Source organism: Onychostoma macrolepis, chromosome 03 (genome assembly GCF_012432095.1).
Source record: "Onychostoma macrolepis isolate SWU-2019 chromosome 03, ASM1243209v1, whole genome shotgun sequence".
NCBI lineage: Eukaryota > Metazoa > Chordata > Actinopteri > Cypriniformes > Cyprinidae > Onychostoma > Onychostoma macrolepis.
In genome coordinates, this window is record NC_081157.1 from 30,500,223 (window position 1) to 30,525,894 (window position 25,672).

The 25,672-nt window shown below is 35.3% G+C and overlaps 1 protein-coding gene across 3 annotated transcripts; it reads right to left on the bottom strand.

The window, feature by feature from the left end:
- Positions 1-1,487: 1,487 nt before the first annotated feature.
- slc29a4a (solute carrier family 29 member 4a) lies at positions 1,488-25,462 on the bottom strand. 3 transcript variants are annotated; one of them, XM_058768393.1, is made up of 11 exons: positions 25,336-25,462; positions 12,134-12,357; positions 11,332-11,463; positions 8,897-9,010; positions 7,103-7,231; positions 6,891-6,965; positions 6,522-6,787; positions 4,445-4,568; positions 2,721-2,908; positions 2,387-2,627; positions 1,488-2,222 (listed from the first exon to the last, which is right to left on the bottom strand). In XM_058768393.1, exons 2-11 carry the CDS (start codon positions 12,294-12,296, stop codon positions 2,089-2,091), a joined length of 1,566 nt encoding a protein of 521 aa, XP_058624376.1. In that variant the 5' UTR covers positions 12,297-12,357; positions 25,336-25,462; the 3' UTR covers positions 1,488-2,088. The 3 variants fall into 3 exon arrangements, with proteins under 3 accessions (XP_058624376.1, XP_058624377.1, XP_058624375.1); XM_058768394.1 differs by lacking the exon at positions 25,336-25,462 and adding an exon at positions 14,538-14,747 and having other exon boundaries at positions 6,531-6,787; XM_058768392.1 differs by lacking the exon at positions 25,336-25,462 and adding an exon at positions 14,538-14,747.
- Between the last annotated feature and the right edge of the window lie 210 nt (positions 25,463-25,672).

Genomic DNA, 25,672 nt, shown 5'->3' on the forward strand with positions numbered 1-25,672 from the left:
TATGTGTGACACAAGTTTGAGCCCGGTTCTTTTTTTCTGGTCCATATTATATCTGGTCTTTTCTCTACTATGCCTGTCAATATGTTGCTATTTGAAACCCCAGTAGAGTCAATTCATGAACTGGAGAGGGACTGGGATCTCCCATCACCATCATGCCCTTGAGCAGCCTCGGGTTGCCCCAGGGTGACTGTCCATACAGTAAAAGTCCTGCAAATGACTAAAATATTTTAAAAGTATGAAAATAAGCCCTTCCTGGTGCATGCAATTAAAACCTAATAATGTGAGTGTTGTCATTATATTCAGTAAAAAAAAATAATTGGGTGAGGGCTAATACCAACCCAGCAGTTTTTCTATGAATGTATTAACTAAGAATAGGTCAGATAAATTAGGAGGAAATCTGTACCGTGCCTGCTATCCAGGCAGAAAGGGATCGACTGCCTAGAATTTGATTGCCTATTGCATTGCTATTCTTACAAAGTAGCTGTACATTTTCTGGTGATTTAATGGGTTTTGGTGTTTGCTGATTAGCCCACCATCCTCGCGTTACCTCCCCACATCTCCACAATCTTCTTCCGTTAAACATCGTGAATCATCTTCTCTCTGTCAGTCCGAGGACGTGGCCAGCATTTGGCATAAACTGTAGTTTTAGATGTAAATGTATTAAGTAATCATTTGTATTTAAGATTTATTTGTAAACCGAAATGTAACACATGTCCACTGGTTTTAGATAAATTGTCTCGCTCTCTCTGTTGTGCCACTAGCAACCCCAAATAATAAAAAAATACTATAAAAAGCAGTGTTTGTCAAGACCACTGGACAGTTGTGCAGCAGCGCCATCTGCTGTCTTAACAATGTTACTTTGTCCTAACATTATGTAGAAGGCGCTAAAAAAGAGAAATGAAAAAAGAAAAGAAAAAATAAATAAATAAATAAACTGCACAAAATGTCCCCACTATCTAAATCACTAATCACTGAAGTAAGTCTTGAGAAATCTTGTCTAAAAGCAGCTGTCTGCCAGTTTTGGGTCGGGCTGTTGGCCGAGTAGTATTTGAGAGCCTATATCCATGTTTGTGAATATTAATAAATGTTTGTGAGTAGGTACTTTGAGTGTACATTTCCGTTTGATGCGGAATATAGGCTACAAATCGATAGTTAGGATATAAAACAATGAGAATGATTGGATTTGTGACAAAGTAGCTGTCACATGCACACGGATGAACTAAAAAGTCAAATTCGAAACTGTTCCTATGCCAGGTGATGTAAATTGTGTGGAAATATGCTTACTTCATAACATTTACATCATTTACAAACATCTACAGTTGCAAGATACAATCAGGTTTATTAAATATCACAACTAATCTCTCATGTAAGGATCCCAATTGAAAATGGATTTCTGTTTCTGTGAAGGCGTAGGCTACAGCAGACCTAATAGCTGTCATACACCCTAAAAGATAACTTAATTGAAAATGCCAAAGGAAAAAGGCAGGAACCTTTACAAAAGAGCCTTTATTTAGAGACGTTTACATTCATTTAGTTTTAGCAAAAAGGTCCAGTATCCATATTGCACTCAAAAGATTATGGTTTTCTTTTTGGCAAATCCCTTTTACATGCATCTAGACATAAATGACCCTCATTTAGTACAGTTCATCGGTCCTGTCAGAATTTAGGCCTACTCATAAACGTTCATGTTTGTCTGTCATACCATATACAGCACCACAGAATGTGGAGTCAGATTTTAAACCAGGAGAAACAGCAAACTTATTCACTCCAGCTTTATCATCACACAGCTAACGTTTGGCACCTTAACGAACGCGCCAAATAACTTTTGGCAACATGAACAAACACTCTCAGAGAACAAGAAGAGGCAACACAACTAAGCACACATATAACTCTTTACAGTGTCGAAGCTTGTTTCTTCATCCTTTTGACTACATTCACAGGCACACAGCATTGCAGGTAGGCCAAAAGAAGCCTGCAGCAGAGGTCTGATTTATGGGAACTGCAGAGTTGCTACACAGAATGGCAAAGGTGCCACCTGATGAGATTGATGACAGGAACAGACGTGGTTTTTTGGCTTGGACAAGGGTACTAGTACCCCTGGGTAAAGTTATAGCCGGTCTCTGAGTGGAGGCTGGAGCCTGAAGCAGTAAAACTGTAGGCAGCATAGGCGACCACAGAGCCCAACATCAGTCCAGACATGTAGGACACAGTCATTATGTTCCCTGTGGGGAAAAAAATCACATGAACTCAAGTTAATGACTGCATCTCTAGAGAAGAGATTATAAATGCATCCATCTGAAGGTTTAGGCTTACATACAAGCACCTGTTCATCTGCATAGACTTGTGCATTTATACTCTATGAATCTAAATGGGGTGATAGATTTACCTGCTAGTTCCCTCTGCTCAGGTGCCACCTTGCCTGCGGCATGAATCATGGGAACACTGCCAAAATAGCCATTAGTGATGCCCATGAGGAGAGAGAAGATGCAAGGCCATGCTGGATGGCTAAAGGTAGGTTTCTGAGCCGGATATACACACATGATGAACAGAGGGATGAAAACTACTCGCACACACGAGCAGAAGAGAAGACGAATCCCGTTCCATTCATACGGCACGGCTGCCACGATCTGGACACAAAGGAGAGACAAAGTTGTCAAATTATTTCAAAGAATGTAGAAGCTGACATATAATCCGTAATGTCATAATGTCAGTGAACATACTTTGCCCACAAAGTCGGATATGTTGAAGATGGCCATGATCAGGATGGGCAGCCATTCCCCCAGTGTGACATTCCTGATCTCTGACTCCAGTCCAGGAAAAAGACACAGCGTGATGAAGTAAGTGACGGCAATAGACAGCATGTAGGTCCAGATCACACGGGCAACCACATATCGATGCAGGATCATGTCTGCAAAAAAAAAAAAAAAGGGTCACTGCTTGATTAACCAATAACATGACTTTTTTTATTTTTTAAAGAAATTAAAGGGATAGTTCACTCAGGTCAGTTGGACATTGCAGTGGATCAGAGGTAAAAAATGATATAAATACTGTTCAGTTTCTTGTATACACTCTTAAAAATAAAGGTGCTTCAAAAGGTTCTTCAAGCGATGCCATAGAAGCACCATTTTTGGTTCCACGAAGAATTCCACCATTCAGTCAAAGATTTTTTAAAGAACCATCTCTTCCTTACCTTTTTATAATCTGAAGAACCTTCTTTCACCACAAAGAAACTTTTCTTTATGGAACCATTCAGACAAAAAGGTTCTTCTATGGCATCGTGAAGCACCTTTATTTTTAAGAGTGTAGACCGATCGTTTCGTGTCTTTAGACCTCAATGTATCGTCACGAGCCGCAGGGTTTAATTTGGTTTTGTCTGTGTATGTTTTTTTGACTCTCAAAGCCGTGGGTCGCATTGACTGACATTATATGACTGACAGACTGCAACGGTTTGAGTTAAAAATCTTTGTTTGTGTTCTACTGAAGAAACAAAGTCATCTTGGATGCCCTGGGGGTAAGCAGATAAACATCAAATTTTCATTTTTGAGTGAACTATCCCTTTAATACTTTACTACAGGAAGGATGCATAAAAAAATAACAAAAAGTCAATTTCACATGAATGTGTTCTTTTGAAATTTCTATTCATCAAAAAAAAAAAAGATGTATCATCGGTTCCACAAACATAATGAGAATGAGAAATATTTCTTAAGCAGCAAATCAGCATATCAGAATGATTTCTGAAGGAATCTGTGACACTGAAGACTGGAGTAATGATTTCATTGTGTGATTTCACTCTAATATTATTGTGTATTATATATTTTTCATATTTATGTATTATATAGTTGCATTTTGTATATTTTTAAAATATGCATTATGTATTCTATTTTATATGTGTATATTATATAATTAATAATAATAATAATAATATTTTCAAACTCAAACTTCTGAAAGGCAATGCTCAATTAAATAGTACAAATACTTGATTATTAGGAATGCAAAGTAACTTATTATCTGAAAATAAACAAAACAATAATTTAATAATAATTAATTTATTAAATTTCATAGTGTGATTTAATTTTCATATAATTGTGTGTTATATATTTTTTTATATTCATATATTTTATATTTTTCTTTTTTTTTTTTTCAACTTTAAACATTTGAATACAAATACTTGATTATTAGGAATGCGTGGTAACTTATAATTATCTGAAAATACACAAAGCATAAACGAAATAACATTAATGTATAATTTTGCAGATCTCATAATGAATATCTTTAGACAAAATTGTATAAAACTTTTAGTATCGAAAATATCAACCATATCATGAAAATGATTACTAATTTACTGGTATCAGCTAGAATTTTAATATTGATGCACTGCTAAACCATAATTTCTTTGTTAATAAGGAATAATATAGAAAATACTGTATTATAAATGAGATCCCACCTTTAATGCCTGGCCAGCTCTGTTTAGTCTTTGGTTTGGGCACATCAAACCTTACGTAAGTGATTCCTCCAGCAAAATCTGTGCAGCCGTCTTCAGCTGAGGAAGAGCCCACTGCGCCATTACCCTTGAAAACAGACAGGACATCTGAACAATTCATATTGAAAACATTATATATCCGTTTAGGACAGTGGAGTGACTATCAATATATATATATATATATATATATATATATATATATATATTTTTTTTTTTTTTTTTTTTAAAGTTCAATAGAGCAAAAACCTTGCATTTTTTGATGTAACAAAAAAAAAAAAACACATCAGAAGCAGTGACCATATCAAGCAGGTCACTGCGACTTTGTAAGAGCGTGCTGTGCATTCAGATATTGTAATGCTTTTCTTGATGAACTAGCATTTCTGCAGGGCCTGCTTGAGGAGGGCCATTACTTGATTAAGTGTCAGGCTGAGCTAGTAAAACCACTCTCCTTAATTTGCTGAGAGTAAAACAAGAGCATTCGGGTCTCACGGAGGCACAGACGAGGAACTGCTCAGGAGAAATACACCCTCAGAGTAAAGCTCCAGCATAAACTAGCATTCATTAAATAAAAAATAAATAGGCAACAATGAACGGTAAGAATCTTTACGATACAAAAATATCTCATTCTGAGGTATTATGTCTTTGCTAGATTAAATTCCAGTCCTTAATCCAAAAATCAGATTGCCGATGGATTTTTTTTCATCATAATTTAAATCTGAACCACTTCTAAATACCCCTAATGGAACCTCTTCACATTTTTGGGGTTCTCATAAGTTGGGTAAACTTCTATAGTGGGTAATTTTTCCCTATAGCAAAAAAAAAAAAAAAAATCCATGATAGAATTTCTATGACTGTGGTAACCTCTGAATTTCTGGACGAAGATGAAGAAATCTTTAAGAGGAGGAACGGCTGAGTGCTTAGTCTGTCAGCCACAGGAAAAACATGAGGTTTATCTGAAGTGCCTTCATATATTACTCCACCCAAACTGTCTGTGTTTGAGTGAGCACTTAAATCATGCTCTCCCTGTGTCCTTCTCAGGGCCGCTGAGAGCACAGTCATCGAGAGCACTGACCAGCACAAATGAAATGGAGTTATGGGAGAATTTAGAGAAAACACAGCTGAGTATGCGTAACTAAAACAGTCTTTTCACAGTACAGCTAAATGTAAGAGCTTTACAATTTGACATTCCAATGAATTTCGTCACACATTTCCAACAGAGCGTGATAATCCGACTGATTTTTTTAATTACAAATGGATTTCTAAACCATATAGCAGGGAGCAAAATATTGTTTAATTTGCACAGCATTTTTGAGGACATTTGCCTGCAAAAACTGATGTTGGGCTTGGCAACACAATGCAAAACTATGAGACAGCTAAAGCACTTTTACTATTCTAGACACCCTAATAACATATGATTGGGTAACTCGGTAACACTTCAGTATTAGGAACAATTCTCACTAGTTGTTTATTAGCATGCCTATTATTAACATATTGGCTGTTTAGTACTTAGCAGTGCATGGAAGTGCATGCTTAAAATGAAAATTCACTGAAATTTATTACTATTCATATAAAATATCTACATATTATTTGTGTATTATATATTTTTCATACTTATATATTTTAATAATTGCATTTTTATATTTTTAAAAACTACATTAATTATGGATTATATAATATAAAATATATAATCCATAATTAATATTATATAATTAACAATAATAATAATGTTTAATAAATCCAATAATATTTCTATAATTTTATTTATATTGTGCATCATTGCAAATCAAGCTGTAATTTTTTCAAATTATGCAAAAAGAAAGAAATTGTTATTTAACTGTAAGCATCAGAATTCATAAAATACTTTCTTTCTTCTACCGAATACATTTTACACACAAGATATTTGAGAAGATTGTTGACATTTTTGAAATGATGAGAAAATGACATTTGTTTCTTCAGAAAAACGATGGAATTACTTTTGGAGAAAGGCCGTGAATAGGTTCATAATGATATGCCCTTCTCACATTTGGCATGCAAAACTTACAAATCTTACTTCTTCTGTAATGACATCATGGTGGACCTGGTACTGGGTCCCGTTTTGTGAGTGGTCTTTGGCGTGGGACAGGCCCTGTCGTGCCAGACCCGTGTAGTACTGGACAAAGCGTGTCCTTCGCACCAGGACGTGCAGGACAAAACACAGTAGCACCATACAGATGGAAATGACGAAGAAGATGATGGTGTTCTTCCTCTCGTTTTTGATCAGTAGTTTGGTGAAGATACGACTGAGTGAAATGATCACTCCTGCCGTGCCTATACAGAAAAAAACAAAACAAAGAATGAGAATCTTGTTTTTGCATTTTACCCAAGCGTCATGGATTTTCATGACCACATCTGATAGCAAAAAGCCTCTTACTCTCTCCAGTCATCACACCCTGTGTGTAGCGCTTGGGAAGCATCCCCATGTATCCATAGAAACTGGACTGCTGCACTGGAGACGCAATAGGATGAAAAACTGTTATGGCTGGAAATGGTTGACAACACAATGTGAGCCTGAAAGAAGGACAGTCACTCCCAACAAGCTTCTGCAGTCATGATGGCTTTGGAAAGAAAAGTATGAACAAATACCTGTACATCCAAAGGCCACAGTACCCATAGACATCAGATTGATGATGTACGACTGCTTCGTGGTGAACCTCTCCAGCCACAAATCAAAAATGGTGACAAAAAGCAGAGGTCCAAGTGCAAAGAGGTAACCTACAAGAGATGAACTTGGATGTAAACTAATTTTGAGATAGCACAACTAAAGGCTGGAATACACTACACAACTTTTAAAATCGAAACAGATTTTAAAACACTGGGCATCAGACTTTGTAAATAGTGACAGAGGGAAAAACTGGCCATCATACACTAAACGACTGAGAATCACACACTACCAGACTTTAACAGTCATTAAAAAAAACAGAAATGTGCACCTTGTTGCTAGGAGACAACTGACAAATGAAAACAATATGTTTTCTAAAATCGGCTGCAATGACTGGATGGAATCAAAGTCTGAAGCTAAAAAAATCTGAGTCTGTGACTTTATCATACACTACTTATTTTCTATGAAATCTGCAGACTGGCACTGACTTTGGCAATTAGCGTGTACTTATCCAAACTGTAAATTCACGAGTTTGTGTGCCCATACAATCTTAGCATTAGTGGTAAACAGATTTGGCTTGATGTCTGCAATGGAGGGCTCAGAGAGACTATTCTACTCGAACTCCGATAGCCCCTTATAGACAGAAAGATAAATAAATAAATAAAAATGCATAAAAGGAGGAGATGGGGAGGAGGAGGGATGCTGAAAGAATTAACGACGGAAGTGGTAAGAGGCTCTCTTTTATACTTGGATATTAATTGGAAGATTAGGTGGGCGTACTCCTCCCGAAATTACGTTAATAACTTCACTTGGAGGAAAATCAGGGCAAAAATTGTGTAGTGTATTCCAGCCTTAAGAAAAAAAAAAAATGCATTGAAAGTCTGCAGGATTGGCGTAGAATTTACTTTGAAACAATTTTCACTCAGAAATTACTAGTAAATTTCACAATTGATTAGAAAGAAATTAAAAGTAACACTAATTTAACATGGAAATTTTAAAGACTGAAATAGTATTTACTTTTGAAAAAAAAAAAAAGTGTGTTTGCAAACAATATCTTATAATATTTGATTATATTATAGAATTTGGTCTGTTTTCAGAGGGTTTTGGAAGGTATAGTTTTCACTAAAATTATTTACTCACCCTCATGTCGTTCACCCTCATGACATTTTCTTCTATGGGACATTATATTTTATACTTCTATGGGACAAGATATTTTATAAAATGTCTCAGTGTTTTTGTCCATATAATATAACCCATAATGGGGTCCAAAACAATATTGGACTCCACTGACTAACATTGTACGGAAAATATATTTTCAATGATTATCTTTTCCACAGACGAAAGAAAGTCATACAGGACAGCATGAGGGTAAATGATGACAGAATTGTTATTTTGGGTGAAATAGCCCTTTAAAAGCATTAAATTGACATATTTCCCCTGTTTGCTGCTTTTCACATCACAGTACTTGATGGTTGCTAGTAAAGGGTTTGGAGCTGTGTGTGTTTTTGTGAGTCATCAGTCAATCAGTATTGTCGTGGTGTAATTTTCCTGTGTTCATCTGCTGTTTGAGTTATATGTAAGCCATCCTCTGAGTGCGTATTCAGCAGTATTTGGTGAGTGTTGTTCCTCAGGTTGAGATGAGTGATGCAGCTGTCAGACTGGACTGTCGCCCCTCCTCCTTCTCCCCTCAGGCCAGCAGCTCTGTCAGGTCAATCAGCAGCCTGCTCCCCCATCCCTTTGTGCTTTACTGTCTGTCTGCTCTAAATAAACACACTCACCCACAGTGATCCTGGTGTGCAGGCTCAGCATCTCCACCAGGACATTGTTTAGGATCACAGCCACTAGGGCCACAAGTATATATGTTAAACCCATGTCAAACACAATGGATGTTCCTGAAAGACACAGAAGACAAAGAGAAAATGACCTCAATGTTTATTGCATTTTTTTTTTACTATAATACAGGAACCATAAGTAATGCTCAATCAAACTGATTTTTGACATCTTTCATACAAACACAAATGTCAAAACTGATCATCTTTATACAATCAAAGTGCATGAGGATCACTGGTCAAGTTCAGGTTTGCTTTAAAAAAAGGCATTATATGTGACCCTGGACCACAAAACCAGTCTTAAGTCGCTGGGGTATATTTGTAGCAATAGCCAAAAATACATTGTATGGGTCAAAATTATCAATTTTACTTTTATGCCAAAAATCATTAGGATATTAAGTAAAGATCATGTTCCATGAAGATATTTAGTAAATTTCTTACCAGAAATATATCAAAACTTCATTTTTGATTAGTAATATGTATTGCTAAGAACTTAATCTGGACAACTTTAAAGACGTTTCTCTCAGTATTTAGATTTTTTTGCACCCTCAGATTCCAGATTTTCAAATAGTTGTATCTCGGTCAAATATTGTCAGATCCTAACAAACTATACATCAATGGAAAGCTTATTTATTCAGCTTTCAGATCTTGTATAAATCTCAATTTCGAAAAATTGACACTTAAGACTGGTTTTGTGGTCCAGGGTCACATATATAAATTATTGTTGTTGTTGTTGTAAAATTTCGGGCAGGTACTCTTCAGATTTTGGTAGCCCGAAAATTAATTTAACTAGCCCAAATTAAAAAAATACCTTTTTTTTTTTTTTTTAATATAGAAAAACAGATAGGAGTTTAAATGTCAAATCAAAAATATTTTCAATACACAAATATCAACAAATATGAAGGAAGGAATCTTATTTCACTATTTACAGTGTATCTGCAGAATTTTTAAAACTAAATTTAAGGCAATTTATGACCCATTTTAAGAGCTGCACGAGTAAAATGAACACAGTAGGAGCAGGGTTGGACAATGTCTACGGTAACATACAGTATTGAGCCATAAAATTACATGATTTACAGTTCAGATACAGGTTTTCACAAAAACAAATATTTCAGCATTTCAGGCTATAGACCATTTTTATGAAAAGGGATAAATCAAGCATATAAATTATGTTAATTTAAAATGTATAAATATTACTGTCTTAATTGTTTAAATTTTTGAAGGCATATTAACTTCTTTCTCATTTACAACTCTATGTGTTTGCTGCGTAAAAAGTTGATATTTGCATCGATCTGACCATAAACAGCAAGAAAGGCTTATTGGAAATGCAAATTCATTCTCTGCCACGAGGTGGCGCTTTAGGAGCGCTGAAATATTGCGGTTTCCCTGGAAACGCAAGCAGCTCAGCACTCATAAACGCTGCTTTATCAGGAATTATAGTTTAGATGAAATTAAAATGCCAACGACACATTTCTGAGGACAGTCAGTTCCCTTCAGATACATTCACATAAAGACATCCGCGCCGCGTTTTGACTTGAAACATGCAGAACTCATATTTATTCAATGACATCGATGCCTTTTGAAGTTTAATCCTGCCGTATCGCGACTCTTGTCTTTCCGTCCCCAACTGTAAGACCTCTTGAAATTATAATTAAGACATTTCTTATACCATTTAACGTATTTAAAACTTTTTATGGCCTTAAGTTTGATACAACTCACTTCAATTTAAATTGATCAAAACCGACAGTAAAAATTTCCACAAAAATAATAAGCAACAGAAATGTTTTCAACACTGATAAAAAAAAAAATTATAATTCTTGAGCAGGAAGTCACCCAATTAGAATAATTTCTGAATTTTTGCAAATATATTAAAATACAAAACCGTTATTAAATTGTAAAAGTATTTCAAAATATTATTCGTTATACATATATACAGTATATATTTGATTTTGATTTTAAAAAATGCAGCCTCGATGAGCATAAGAGACATCTTTAAAAACATTTACAAATCTTATCTATTTACACACACACACACATATATATATATATATAATACATATCAAAAAACAACATTATAATGAGCAATACACCATGAAAACACAAGTATAACATGTTTTAAAACTCACGAACATTAACAGAAATTAATATTTTTAATAATATTTCAAAATATTATTCTTTACACTGAATTTTTGATCAAATTTTTGATCTATCTATCTACCTCTCTTTCTCTCTCTCTCTCTCTCTACATATATCAAAATACAACATAATAATGAGCAATTCTGGCAAGCACCATGAAAACACAAGTATAACATTTTTTAAAACTCACAATCATTAACAGAAATTTCAACCGCTGAAAATGTAGATCCACAAATATAATGCAGTACCTTCAAATTTATGATGCAGGTAGTCAACATCTGTGATGAAGCTATTGTAAGGCAGCAGGAAGCCCACTCCAGCCAGGAGCATGGCAAAATAGATCCCATGGTAACGGTCATCTGGAATAGGTTCTTCAAACGCTATGCACGGAAATCACACACATTTGTATTCACAAACAACGAGTGACAGTTTTAATCAAAAGTCCTGTCTTTGTTTTATTTATGATATTTCAAAATATGTGCGTTTTACATATTTGTCTCTCAGCCTGTGTGCTGTCTCTTTGAAGTATATTTATGCATATGTATGAGACATTTGACATTTTGCTCTCTCTCTCTCTCTTTCTGGATGAGGAACTGATTGATGGAAGCACTTCTGTGCCTCTTGCTGGCTTCCTAATGGTTATACGGCTTTAGTCCTTTAACACTACATGCCTAATTTAAGAGATGGAAGAAATGAAATCATGACTAAAAATGTAAAACGCACATTTGACCAAAAGTAGAATATATATCTATATGCTTATCTAGCCTAGCAAACTCTAAAGATCAATGTGTATGTTCTCCTGCTCCACTGATTTAATAAGCATGACCTTTGTAACCAGGCAACGTGAGGGGACAGCAGACTCTCCAGCTAACATGATTACACATAGCTAGTACATGCCAAGTATTGTAACCTTTTAAACCAAGGCGAGTCTTTGCCAAACCAAAATCTGTATTATTATTACACATTAATCGAGCACAACACACATAAAATGGTGACTCAAATGACATTTTGTAGTTACATTGAGGCACATCATATGCAGCAGAGACTCACCAGGTTCAGAAAGGGCCAGCACTCCTTTATCTGAGATGTCTTTCACCTGAGAGTCCTCTTCCTCCAGCTGATAGCTCTCGAAACTGAAGCTCATCACCACATTGCCCTCGGGAGTTTGGCCAGGGGTGGCCTGTTTACGTCTCTCGACTCCTTTTGAGCCCATAGTCCCTCTTTTGGGCTGGACTATCTGCAAAAGCCTTCTTTAACAGTGTCAGAAATATTATCTGTAAGAGGATGAAAATGAAGAATGTGTGAAGAATTAGATGCAACACATTACATTCAAAATATCATCATGATTACTGTTTTAATCAACCTCAAACTTTAAGGTATAGTTAAGATGTTTCATTTTTAAGTGCTGTCATCACAGAAGAAAAACATTTTAATACACTACCAGTCAAAATATATTCCACAAAAATATTAGGAAGCAAAACTGTTTTCAGCATTGATAGAAATAAGAGCAACAAATCAGCAAATTAGAATGATTTCTGAAGGATCATGTGACACTGAAGCTTTGCAATCACAGGAACAAATTCAATTTTAAACACTAAAATTGAAAAGAATTGTTTTAAATACAATTATTTTATTTAAATAAAAATAATATTTACACTTTATTTTAAGGTGTCCTTGTTACAGTGTAATTATACATTTATACTGAGGAATATTAATTATACATGTGCTTATGGTTAGGGTTTGGCTTAGGGTTACTTGCATGTAATTATGCATCATCTATTGTTATTATAATAGTAAGTACATGTAACATGTAACAAGGACACCGCAAAATAAAGTGTTACCAAAATAATTAAAAGAATATATATATATATATCATTTACATTTCATATTATTAAAATATATTCATAATTATTTAAATTGAGCATTTCTTAATATAGTTTCAAGTCGATAAATAATTACCTTAATCACATGAGATAATGATAAGATATTTCCATGTTTTAATTTGCATGTATCTCTGATGTTCATAGAGTTCAATACACTCACTTTAAGCATTATGGCAAATTTTAGTTTTTAATATTATTCTAGTTCGCTGAGATGAAAGGCGCTTGTGATTTCTAATTGGCTCAAATTGAAGTGTAATAAAAGCATGTGAAGAGCAGCCTCAAGCCACTTTCTGTTAAATCAGCTGTGCCATGTGACATTTCACTTTGGCTTTATGCTCTATGCCTTTGTGCGAGTAATGTCCTTTTTTACTTTATTTGCATACGTATATGTGTGCATCATTAGTAATGTATTGTCAAGGGATGTATTGCATCCCTGTGTGATCTATTTTTAGGAAAAAACAATCAGACAATCTAAAATAAATCTATATTCTTAATGCAAATCAGGCGCTTCCAGAAGAGCCTTAGCCAAGATGCCACTGTTGGACATGCTATTGAAATTTTCCTCATCTTGGAAATCTGCCAATGCGTCCTTTGAAGAGGCTGGGGCTGGCAATGCATGACTGGTTCAAAAGAAAAGCAATCTTTGATATCAGTGTTACGTCACTGACTGTTGGGCACATTTTGTGCCTTATCCGACCGTGTTGCATTGTGATGATTAAAGCCAAATGGAATAGTTAATTTGCCTGTAACCAAACACACAGACATACTGTACAACAACATGTTCACAAAGCTGTCACGTATGCCATATTATCATAGTGCCTGATGTTGTTTAACTAAGATACTGTATGTAAACAGTGCTGAGACATGGAAATAAAAAGCACACCTGCTGAACCATGAATTGTCAAGATGTGCCACTCATATTACTCTGCTTATTTACAGTCATTTTCTATATAATACGCACTAGAAAGAAAGTAAATATATTTAAAATACATTATAAAATATAATAACATGTATCAGAGAGAGTAATAACAGAGAGCCAAAGATACAGAAGAACGGGCTGATGAATGCAGATGAAGGATGTAAGAGGAACAATGAGAGGACCTGATACTCGAGATGATATAGTGCAGTTGTGTGTTTAACACAAGTTAAAACTCTTAAATCTGTGTGGAAAATGTAAGTGAAAAAACAAGACGCTGTAACACGGAATAAGTCTAAATCCAAATGTGCGAAAACTTCCGTATGACAAAAAATAAACAAACTAATCATGCGCTTCGCTACAAAAACTAATATATTTAATTAGCCGTAAGCCAAAAAGCAGCTGTATACATGTCAACACGCTTTTTAGATTGAATTTAATCACTTCCTTCTTTTCAAAACACACCATCCCTGCGAGAAAATCTCACATAATGTTCTCTGCTATCTGTAGGCTGCTCTCACAGGACTTGTTATAGCTAGCCATACGATCAAATCGCAGCATATATTTCCATTATTCATCTAGCAGCGCTCATGCATCATTTTAAAGAGACAAAAAAGCGATACAGTCATCCGAAAGACAACAGGTTAAATCTTACCCCCGAACAATTAAACGTGTCTTTCTTCCTTTATTCGCATGTTACTCCGGGTAACCACAACCCTTCTTTACATATGAAGCATTTTCATGGTGTTGTTTGGGTTCTCCGGTGTAAATATCCTCCTGGTGAAGGTGAAGAGACACAGAGCCGCTGTCATTCTCCCTCACTCCCTCCCACACAGCGCGTTTACAGCGGTCTGAAGCCCCCAGCTGTCTGCCAAGGCAACCCGCTTTCATTATAGCTTTAAAGGAAACCTGCATTAGTGCAATTCATGGACCGCACTTATTTCCATAATTCAATGGATATTAAATGCAAAACTAATCAATGATTACACTGTCACAAATTAAATAATTTAGAAAAACCTAAAACAAAAAATAGTTTCATAGGCCTATATTTGGGATAGGCCTACTTAATTCTGATTGGTCAGTTGCGGAATTCAGCTTTCGTTATTTCGGAATATTAAATAAAATAAAGTTTAACAAAAGTAGCCTAAAGGCTTTTACATTGTTACGAATATCTCTATTTCACATGTTGCTCTTTTGAACTTTTGTTTCATCACAGAAACCTGAAAAATATCACGGTTTCTACAAAATATTAACTGTTTTCAACATTGATAATAATAAGAAATGTTTCTTGAGCAGCAAATCAGCATATTAGAATGATTTCTGAAGGATCATGTGACACTGAAGACTGGAGTAATGATGATGAAAATTCAGCTCTTCCTTAATAAATTACATTTATAATAGGCTATATTCAAATAGAAAACTGTTATTTGAAATGGTAATAATATATCACATAACTGATTTTATTTTGATTCAAATAAATGCAGCTTCAGGTGAGAATAAGAGACATCTGTCAAAAAACATAAAAATATCTTACTGACCGCAATATGCATTCTAGGGATTTGTGATTGGCAATATGGTCTGTGGTCTGATTTAAGAGATTAATAAATTCGAAGCACTGCATGCACCATCGTTATTTGGTCTATTACATTAGTCTCAATCAACACCCTCTGGAAAATATTAATGCATTGGCTACAGATTGGAACAAGTGGAATCCGGTGCAACCATTTGTAGAAGTAGATTCATTTTGTCATTATTAAACTTCTTGACATCTTTTGGATAATCAGTGTGTGCTCCTCAGTACATGGCTGGGCAGCATTCAGCCTTGATTTTGCATTAGATGTCCAGATAGCATTCTTGGAAAAGATCAAAGCTCAATAGCGACTCTCAGTGAGGAAGGAGCATATGATAGATTCCTTTATTTACATTTCAGAGAAATCAATGGGACACCTTTGCATTTTGAACGTATTAGCGGTAGGTCTACATACAGGTACATGCATAATACACAATGCTGCTTTTATATATCTGGCATCACTTAGAGTGAGAAGGCAACAAAAACAAGGTGAACATGCAGTGTTCATCTGTCAAATGACCTGCCAAGGCAACAATGCCCTATAAAGGGTCCTCCGTGTGAAGGAGAAATGGACTTTCTTGTTTCCTATTTATGATAAATAGCATATCACACACTCATTCTGTAATGTAAAAGAAAATGTCAGCTTTATGCTTTTCTTTTGAGGCATTCTATTCAATCAATATTAAGAAAGGTCGCCAAATATAGACATCAGGATGCTTTATTATTTACCAATGAAAAAAAATACACATTGTGCATGGCTGAGCTCAGAAAAAAATTCATCCCAATCTAATTTAGAAACGGGAACTGGGCAATCCTGTTTTTATGTGTTAGTAATAAATCCCAATAATGTTCCACTTTTATTTGCACTTCACAAGTTCACCCTTACATCTAATCTGATAGCAAATAGTAAGCATATTTTGGCATGCTGTGGGGGAGGGCTCCGAGCCCGGAATATAGCCCAAACCCAGAGAACTCCCTAATATGGGATGAAAATAGATTAGGAGTGAGGAGTTGGGGTGGAGGAGGGATCCCGGAAAACTGTCGTAGGACAGAGGTAGATAGGGTGCATATACAGGTGCATCTCAATAAATTAGAATGTCGAATTAGAAAAGTTCATTTATTTCAGTAATTCAACTCAAATTGTGAAACTCGTGTATTAAATAAATTCAATGCACACAGACTGAAGTAGTTTAAGTCTTTGGTTCTTTTAATTGTGATGATTTTGGCTCACATTTAACAAAAACCCACCAATTCACTATCTCAACAAATTGGTGACATGCCAATCAGCTAATCAACTCAAAACACCTGCAAAGGTTTCCTGAGCCTTCAAAATGGTCTCTCAGTTTGGCTTACTAGGCTACACAATCATGGGGAAGTTGTCCAGAAGACAATCATTGACACCCTTCACAAGGAGGGTAAGCCACAAACATTCATTGCCAAAGAAGCTGGCTGTTCACAGAGTGCTGTATCCAAGCATGTTAACAGAAAGTTGAATGGAAGGAAAAAGTGTGGAAGAAAAAGATGCACAACCAACCGAGAGAACCGCAGCCTTATGAGGATTGTCAAGCAAAATCAATTCAAGAATTTGGGTGAACTTCACAAGGAATGGACTGAGGCTGGGGTCAAGGCATCAAGAGCCACCACACACAGACGTGTCAAAGAATTTGGCTACAGTTGTCCTCTCCTAAACCACAGACAACGTCAGAGGCGTCTTACCTGGGCTAAGGAGAAGAAGAACTGGACTGTTGCCCAGTGGTCCAAAGTCCTCTTTTCAGATGAGAGCAAGTTTTGTATTTCATTTGGAAACCAAGGTCCTAGAGTCTGGAGGAAGGGTGGAGAAGCTCATAGCCCAAGTTGCTTGAAGTCCAGTGTTAAGTTTCCACAGTCTGTGATGATTTGGGGTGCAATGTCATCTGCTGGTGTTGGCCCATTGTGTTTTTTGAAAACCAAAGTCACTGCATCCGTTTACCAAGAAATTTTGGAGCACTTCATGCTTCCTTCTGCTGACCAGCTTTTTAAAGATGCTGATTTCATTTTCCAGCAGGATTTGGCACCTGCCCACACTGCCAAAAGCACCAAAAGTTGGTTAAATGACCATGGTGTTGGTGTGCTTGACAATCACGGGGTATTGTCAAGAGGAAGATGAGAAACAAGAGACCAAAAAATGCAGATGAGCTGAAGGCCACTGTCAAAGAAACCTGGGCTTCCACACCACCTCAGCAGTGCCACAAACTGATCACCTCCATGCCACACCGAATTGAGGCAGTAATTAAAGCAAAAGGAGCCCCTACCAAGTATTGAGTATATATACGGTAAATTAACATACTTTCCAGAAGGCCAACAATTCACTAAAAATGTTTTTTTTATTGGTCTTCTGAAGTATTCTAATTTGTTGTGAATTGGTGGGTTTTTGTTAAATGTGAGCCAAAATCATCACAATTAAAAGAACCAAAGGCTTAAACTACTTCAGTCTGTGTGCACTGAATTTATTTAATACACAAGTTTCACAATTTGATTGATTTACTGAAATAAATGAACTTTTCCACGACATTCTAATTCATTGAGATGCACCTGTACGTATTGTGCTAGTTATGGTTAGCTAAACGAGTTACACCTGTGCCAAATTGGTTGATTATCTGATCGTGCTCCTCCCGAACCTTGTAAATAAAATATAATTTATTCATCAATTAGCATAGTTTTTGACTGATCACTTCCCACTTATATTTTGCTGTCGTCGTTAGTGTAATAAGAAACTATTGGTCCTTATACAACAATTTTTTCTAGCTCTGCCGTTCAACAATGTAAGGTTGCTATCTTTGTTTCCATTCAGAATGATTGATTTAGGATATCTTGTTTCTAAAAAATAAATAAATAAATAAATAAAAAACTAACGCATGGCCAATGTTCTGTTTGGCTGACTGATACTGATGAAGAAGCAAATCAATATCATTCAATCGATGAATCATCAGTTTATTTATTTTTTTCGCAGCAGTATTTCTAAGCACAAGGAACTGGCAAAATTAATCCTTCTTACATAATTTAAATGAGTCCGTTCTTAGTCTGGATGTTCCATTTACCCAGTGGGAATTTAATTTCCTTCCCAATATCATTTCCCCAGAAGGCCTCTGTGCTTGTGTATTCAGAAAGCTGACTGGGCTGTTTCATTACCTCCTCTATCACCTGCTTTGTTTTGCTATACTGTGCAGATACAAAATGGCTCAAAGTCATTTGCCCAAAGCCAAATGGTGAGCCATGTGTGTGTAATTTGACAGGATGGATGTTGTGTATATTTTACATATTATATTTAAGACGTCTATTTCATTTTTTCCCCCCATCAAATCCCTGGCATAACAATCTTGTAAAGGTTTTAAATCATATTAAAACAAGTAATTCATAGTCAAATCCACATTTTCATATTCACCCAGTGCATTATTGACATAAAGATATTTATGACATAATTATCTGTAATGTCAAGTATTTACAAGTGCACTCAGTATTTTGTCTGCATTAAAAGGTTTTAAATATAAAGAAATAATAACAAAAGACAGGATTACCATAGAAGCTTTAGCTGACAAGGTCCTGAGCTTATCTATGAGCCTTCCAGTTGAGTTTTAAGTTGATCTCTTTTTATTCAATTAAAGTGCTACTATTAGGGCTGCTGTTTCAGCATATGTTGCTGCGGGAGACGAGTGATGAACCAAATCATGCAGGAACAAGTTCCAGACCTGCTGGAGAGTAATGAGATATGGCTCAAACACTGGCCTATCATTAATCGTGTCTACTGCTGGGGTTTGTAGCATATCGTCAGCTACATACTTCCTTGACAAACGGGAGGAAATGTTCTCATAACATGCTGTGGAGCAACTGCTACAATAAATCAATGTAAGTTTTAAAGACTCAAGTTGTTATTTCAAACATTATTCAGAAAGAATACAAAACACAAACCCCAAATATAGTGCAAATTTAATGGATGAATTATGAAGCTGAAATGCAGATGTAAACCTGATATATAAACAGTGCTTGAATGTGTGTGAGTAACTGTTTACATAAAGTGAAATAAATTAAGAAATGAGAATCTGTTCCTAGACCTAACCAACAGGGAACATTCTCAGAACTTTGGCTGACATTCCAGCCAAGTTCCTTCAAATTTAGTTCAAAGTTATCTGATCTTTAATAATGTTAGCACAAAACACCATTTATACATCATTCATGGAACCCTTTTTATTTTTTTTCTGAAGCATTGTAGTTGGATGTTTGACTAACATTTTTACTTATTTTAGAATGTTTAGAGAACATGGTTGCAAACGGATAAAAAGGAATGAACATTCACATAACCAAGAAAAAAAAAGTTTTAAAAACATTTAAAATACTGGACGTTTTGAACATTCAGAAAAAACATTTTCAGAATGTAATGGGAACATTACCAAAACATTTTACATATTTTTGTCAGCTGGGATAGTGCCTTCTGAGTATCTTATAGTCTTATTTGCAATGTATTTTGAACTGCTTGTAACTGAAACTTTATTTCATGATTTTGAAACATTATATCATGGAATTGTGATTTTATATCTCATCTCATATTTGCTTTATTATGTCTCATTATCTAAACATTAAGTCTTATTATGATATCAGGAGGTGGCCTCCAAATAGACCAGTGCCTCAGGGCCTCGCAAGACCATAATCCATCCAGGATTTGAAGGAAGTTGACTTCAACAGAACAGCATAAACACTGCAGGGAATTACAACGTTGGTTGAATTTAAATCATTTCCGTAGAATTGGAATTAGGCATGAGGGTGTTAGGGAGTCTTACAGCCTCAGGGAAAATGTTTCAGAGTCTAATAGAGTTAGTCTGTGTACTATAATATCATTTGCGAGATTGTGGGAGGGTGAAGAGTTTACAGGAGGTGGCGTTTATTGTACCGTAGGCCTTGTGCATGCAATATTTGTAGTATAAGTCTTTATAACAATTATTTTCTGTATATGTAATGAGATTGGATATTGCAAATTAAAAATCATTACGCTATACATGTTAATTCCCATCATGACAGTTATTGCAGATATGAATGCATAATGCAAAACATAATAGCCTCTCGTCTCTGCCAGACAGATTTTTGATATATTGTCAAAAGCAATTTGCTTGTAAGACATGCAATGAGGAAGAATTTCTTGGACACACTTCAAGGCCTTAACTTTATTAATACAATCAGTGTAAACTGATCTTCCTTGACTGCTCTTATAAGATTAAAATCAAGGGCTGTGTTCCGAATGCAGTACTAGCACACTGAATGCTGCACTCTATACAGTGTAATTTGCTTTTTTTTTTTAATAGTGAATTGAAGTTGAGTTCTTAAAAATAAAATGGGTTATTGTGCATTTAGAAACAAATTGTGTAGAAATATCTTTACATTTATATTTACATTTGAGTCTAAATAATTCTTAAGAAAGAGTTGTTAAAAATGATTATTATAACAGTTAACTAAAACCATAAAAACTTTTTAACTAAAATAAAATATTTTTCAAAAACTGAACATATTCTATTTCAGCTAGTTACCAAAGCAACATATCTCCTTTTGATTTTGTTTAACTACTATGTATTAGTTTAGTTTAGTTTAGTTAACTTTATTGTCCACCTGAGTAGAAAATTGTCTTTGGCTCACCAACACAACAAGATTAGTAATAACATACATAACAAAATAAAATCACAATAACTAATCACGTTACATACATAACATAAAAGAAAAGAAAAGAAAAAGATACAGTTCAAGCCTTACACACTGCTTAATTAAATAGTTGCTGAATTAATGATTCTAATTGCATTGGGGATGAAGGACCTCTTAAACACATTTTTACTTGCTAGAGGGACTCTATAACGTCTACCTGACTTCAAGAGCTCAAACTGGCTGAAAAGAGGATGAGCCATCTGCAAGAATAACTCTCGCCTTCTTTAAAATAAAATTCTTCTTTTAAAATAACTAAAACTGAAATAAAATATATTCAAACTAATTTAAAAATTGAGAAAAACACAACAAAATTAGCACAACTGTAACTAATGTTAAATTAAAATAGAATACCTAAAAATAAAAACAAATTCAAAATATAAAAATAAAATATAGTATTTCAATGATACTAAAATAAAGCTGGATATTACTTGTGGGTTAACCATCAAAGAAGCAGGTCAATGTAATTGCATTGCATTGTGGGATACAGTATTTCATGCAGTAAGATCAACATTATACTGTTTGTTTTGGCAAATGCAGTAGGTCATCTGGGTATCCTATTCATATAGAAAACATAGTATACATCCCGAATTCCAGAAATGTTGGGACGTTTTTTAAATTTGAATAAAATGAAAACTAAAAGACTTTCAAATCACATGAGCCAATATTTTATTCACAATAGAACAGAGAACATAACAAATGTTTAAACTGAGAAATTTTAAAATTGTATTCACAAAATGAGCTCATTTCAAATTTTATGCCTGCTACAGGTCTCAAAATAGTTGGGACGGGGGCATGTTTACCATGGTGTAGCATCTCCTCTTCTTTTCAAAGCAGTTTGAAGACGTCTGGGCATCGAGGTTATGAGTTTCTGGAGGTTTGGTGTTGGTCCCATTCTTGCCTGATATAGGTTTCCAGCTGCTGAAGAGTTTGTGGTTGTCTTTGACGTATTTTTCGTTTAATGATGTGCCAAATGTTCTCTATAGGTGAAAGATCTGGACTGCAGGCCAATTCAGCACCCGGACTCTTCTACTATGAAGCCATGCTGTTGTAATAGCTGCAGTATGTGGTTTTGCATTGTCCTGCTGAAATACACAAAGCCTTCCCTGAAATACACGTTGTCTGGAGGGGAGCATGTGTTGCTCTAAAACCTTTATATACCTTTCAGCATTCATAGTGCCTTCCAAAACATGCAAGCTGCCCATACCGTATGCACTTATGCACCCCATACCATCAGAGGTGCTGGCTTTTGAACTGAATACTGATAACACGCTGGAAGATCTCCCTCCTCTTTAGCCCGGAGGACAAGGCGTCCGTGATTTCCAACAAGAATGTCAAATTTGGACTCGTCTGACAATAGAACACTTTTCCACTTTGAAACAGACCATTTTAAGTGAGCCTTGGCCCACAGGACACGACGGCGCTTCTGGACCATGTTCACATATGGCTTCCTTTTTCCATGATAGAGCTTTAGCTGGCATCTGCAGATGACACAGCGGATTGTGTTTACCGACAGTGGTTTCTGGAAGTATTCCTGGGCCCATTTAGAAATGTCAATGACAGAATCATGCCAATGAGTGATGCAGTGTCATCTGAGGGCCTGAAGACCATGGGCATCCAACAAAAGTCTTCGGTCTTGTCCCTTACGTACAGAGATTTCTCCAGTTTCTCTGAATCTTTTGATGATGTTATGCACTGTAGAAGATGAGATTTACAAAGTCTTTGCAATTTGACGTTGAGGAACATTGTTTTTAAAGTATTCCACAATCTTTTTACACAAGAGAGCCTCTGCCCATCTTTACTTCTGAGAGACTCTGCCTCTCTAAGACATCCCTTTTATAGCTAATCATGTTACAGACCTGATGTCAATTAACTTAATTAGTTGATAGATGTTCTCCCAGCTGAATCTTTTCAAAATTGCTTGCTTTTTCAGCCCTTTGTTGCCCCCGTGCCAACTTTTTTGAGACCTGTAGTGGGCATCGAATTTGAAATGAGCTCATTTAGTGGATAAAAGTGTAAAATTTCTCAGTTTAAACATTTGTTATGTTCTCTATGTTCTATTGTGAATAAAATATTAGCTCATGTGATTTGAAAGTCTTTTAGTGTTCATTTTAATCAAATTTAAAAAAACGTCCCAACATTTCCGGAATTCAGGTTGTACATACTATATGATGCAGAAGTAGTATGAGTAGTATGGTAGTATTCAATATGGAACACAAGCAAATAATTAAATAAAAAAGCAGCCGTTTTATTGCATTAAAAAAGAACAAAAAATGTATAAGTCAAGGAAGGAAAGATGAAATCCACTGGCACACAGGGAATTTAAATCTTTTCTATCCTTCAAACGGCAGATAAATGAGCTAGAACAATAACATTCTTTCCATTACATCACTCTCCTAATCACGAGGATTATTAACTTATTCAATTAGAGTATGGAATTGAGATTGGCCTGATCTTCCATCTGTTAGCAGACATTACGGATGAACTAATAAACCTAGTTCTCTGAAAACGTAGATTAGAAATAATATTATTATAAAATGTGATAGCCCCACTATCATATGTTCTACAGCAATGAAAGAATAATATTTGTGGAGTAAACATATGGCCAGTGAAAATCAGAGCAGATATGTGAATAATGAAAATCAATATAACGTAACTGCACGCTGGACGGTATAACTCCTGAAAGACTATGAACTGATGTCTCCTTTGATGTGACTGCTGCACCATCTTAATTAAAATCTCAAAATTAGAATTCTGCCTGGGATTTTTATGGCAGAGCGGAGTAATGAATGGCACTTATGCCTTTGACCTCCTGTCTAATGCATCTACCACAGTGAATCAGGCAGCTGTGTGTCTCTCATACATTCTAATGAGATCACCATGACAGCCTCTTCTCTTTCTCATTTATTTAATGTTACAGAACAGTTTCATTTGCACCAGCATTTTGATTGTAAAAAATACCTACCATTCATTTGTTGTAGCCTATAATGATTTTCCCTAATAAATGCACATATAGTCATTTTGCTTATGCAGTCTACATTTATGTTTACAGTGGTGGCCAAAATTATTAGACCACTAGTGAAAATACCAGCTAAAAATGGTTTTAAGCCAGGTATTTCTATCTTTTGCTGATGCTTCAAGAATCCCACCTGCAAAGCTACAGTACTGTTAAAAGTTTTAGGCACTTGTGTAAAAATGATGTAAAATGAGGATGCTGTCAAAAATAATGTCATAGATAGATATTCTTTATCAATTAACTTCTGTTAACTAAATTAAATCAACATTTGGTAAGGTAAGGTAGGTTTCTTGAAGCATCTTGGAGACGTTGCCACAGTTGTTCTGGATGTAGTCTCAGTTTGTTCTGTTTCTTCGTGTTATTCCAGACAGACTGGATGATGATCAGATCTCTGTGTGCAGCACTGGCTGTTGTCAAACAAAAATCTCACTGGATTATTACAATTAATGGTAAAATGAATGTTTGGAAATGTAAACTGATATTTCCTACTGACACACTGCAGCAAAAATAGAAATAACTGACTTAAAACCATTTTTAGCTGCTGAAAATACTAGTGTTCTAATAATTTTGTCCATCACTGTATGTTGTATGGTATATTGTATATTGTATAGAATATATACAGTTTATAGTATATACACCATAAATACATTATCTAAGATCTATCTATCCACTCAAAGGCTTTCAGTTGCCAATACAGCTTTTGGATTTCAGCCATATGTAAAGATCTATGTGCACCTAAATGCAAATGGCAGTAGAAAAGATTTGGATTAAGGTTTACTCTAGGCCTTCAATTAAGCAAAGAGCCTGTAAAAACTGATGTTGTGTTTGTCATCTGTACTGAACTTCTGAAAAAATAATCCTGACAGCAGCTGAATCATCACACTTTGTAATGCTGCAAAACGAATTAGGCACTGGCCTATAGACCTCCCAAAAACAGCTACCCAATTTTCCAAAAATCAATTCAATGACTAAAAGAAGTATGTTGGTCTGTTGCTCAGAGAAGGTGATGTTTTACCACAAATCACATAAAAATCCAAAAGCATTTTTTCTCTAGCAAACAAAACATTATTATCAACATTATGATCTGCATCATGTAAAGACAATTACAAATGTTCACATTATAAAAAAGTCTTTATTTTGATTACTTACCACAAAGAACATGCTTTACCACCAGAAAGATCCTCATGCCTGTTTTACCAGCAAATGTGTAAGCAGTAAATGTCTCCCCCAAGTGGTACCAGCGTATACAAGTGAAAATATTAAGAGAGAAAAATATCTAAAAAAAAAAAAATGATAAAAACAAACTTTCTGGTTGTGTTTTAGATGCAGAGATCGTTTTTATACTAAATAGTTTCATTACCAATTGCACGAAAACGTAGTATTTATAAGCATATTTGCTTTTGTGTAGCCCTGTATGGAACTTTTCTAAAAGTAATAGGCGATTAAACAGATAACACAGATCAATCTAGTTATTTTTCTGTTTCTT

Coding starts and splice junctions, on each gene's coding strand:
- slc29a4a (XM_058768393.1), bottom strand. CDS start 12,296: ATGGGCTCAAAAGGAGTCGAGAGACGTAAACAGGCCACCCCTGGCCAA. Junction 9,011..11,331: donor CCTGCATCATAAATTTGAAG/GTACTGCATTAT, acceptor TGTGTCTTTCAG/GAACATCCATTGTGTTTGAC. Junction 2,909..4,444: donor GAGCTGGCCAGGCATTAAAG/GTGGGATCTCAT, acceptor TTTTTTTTGCAG/ACATGATCCTGCATCGATAT.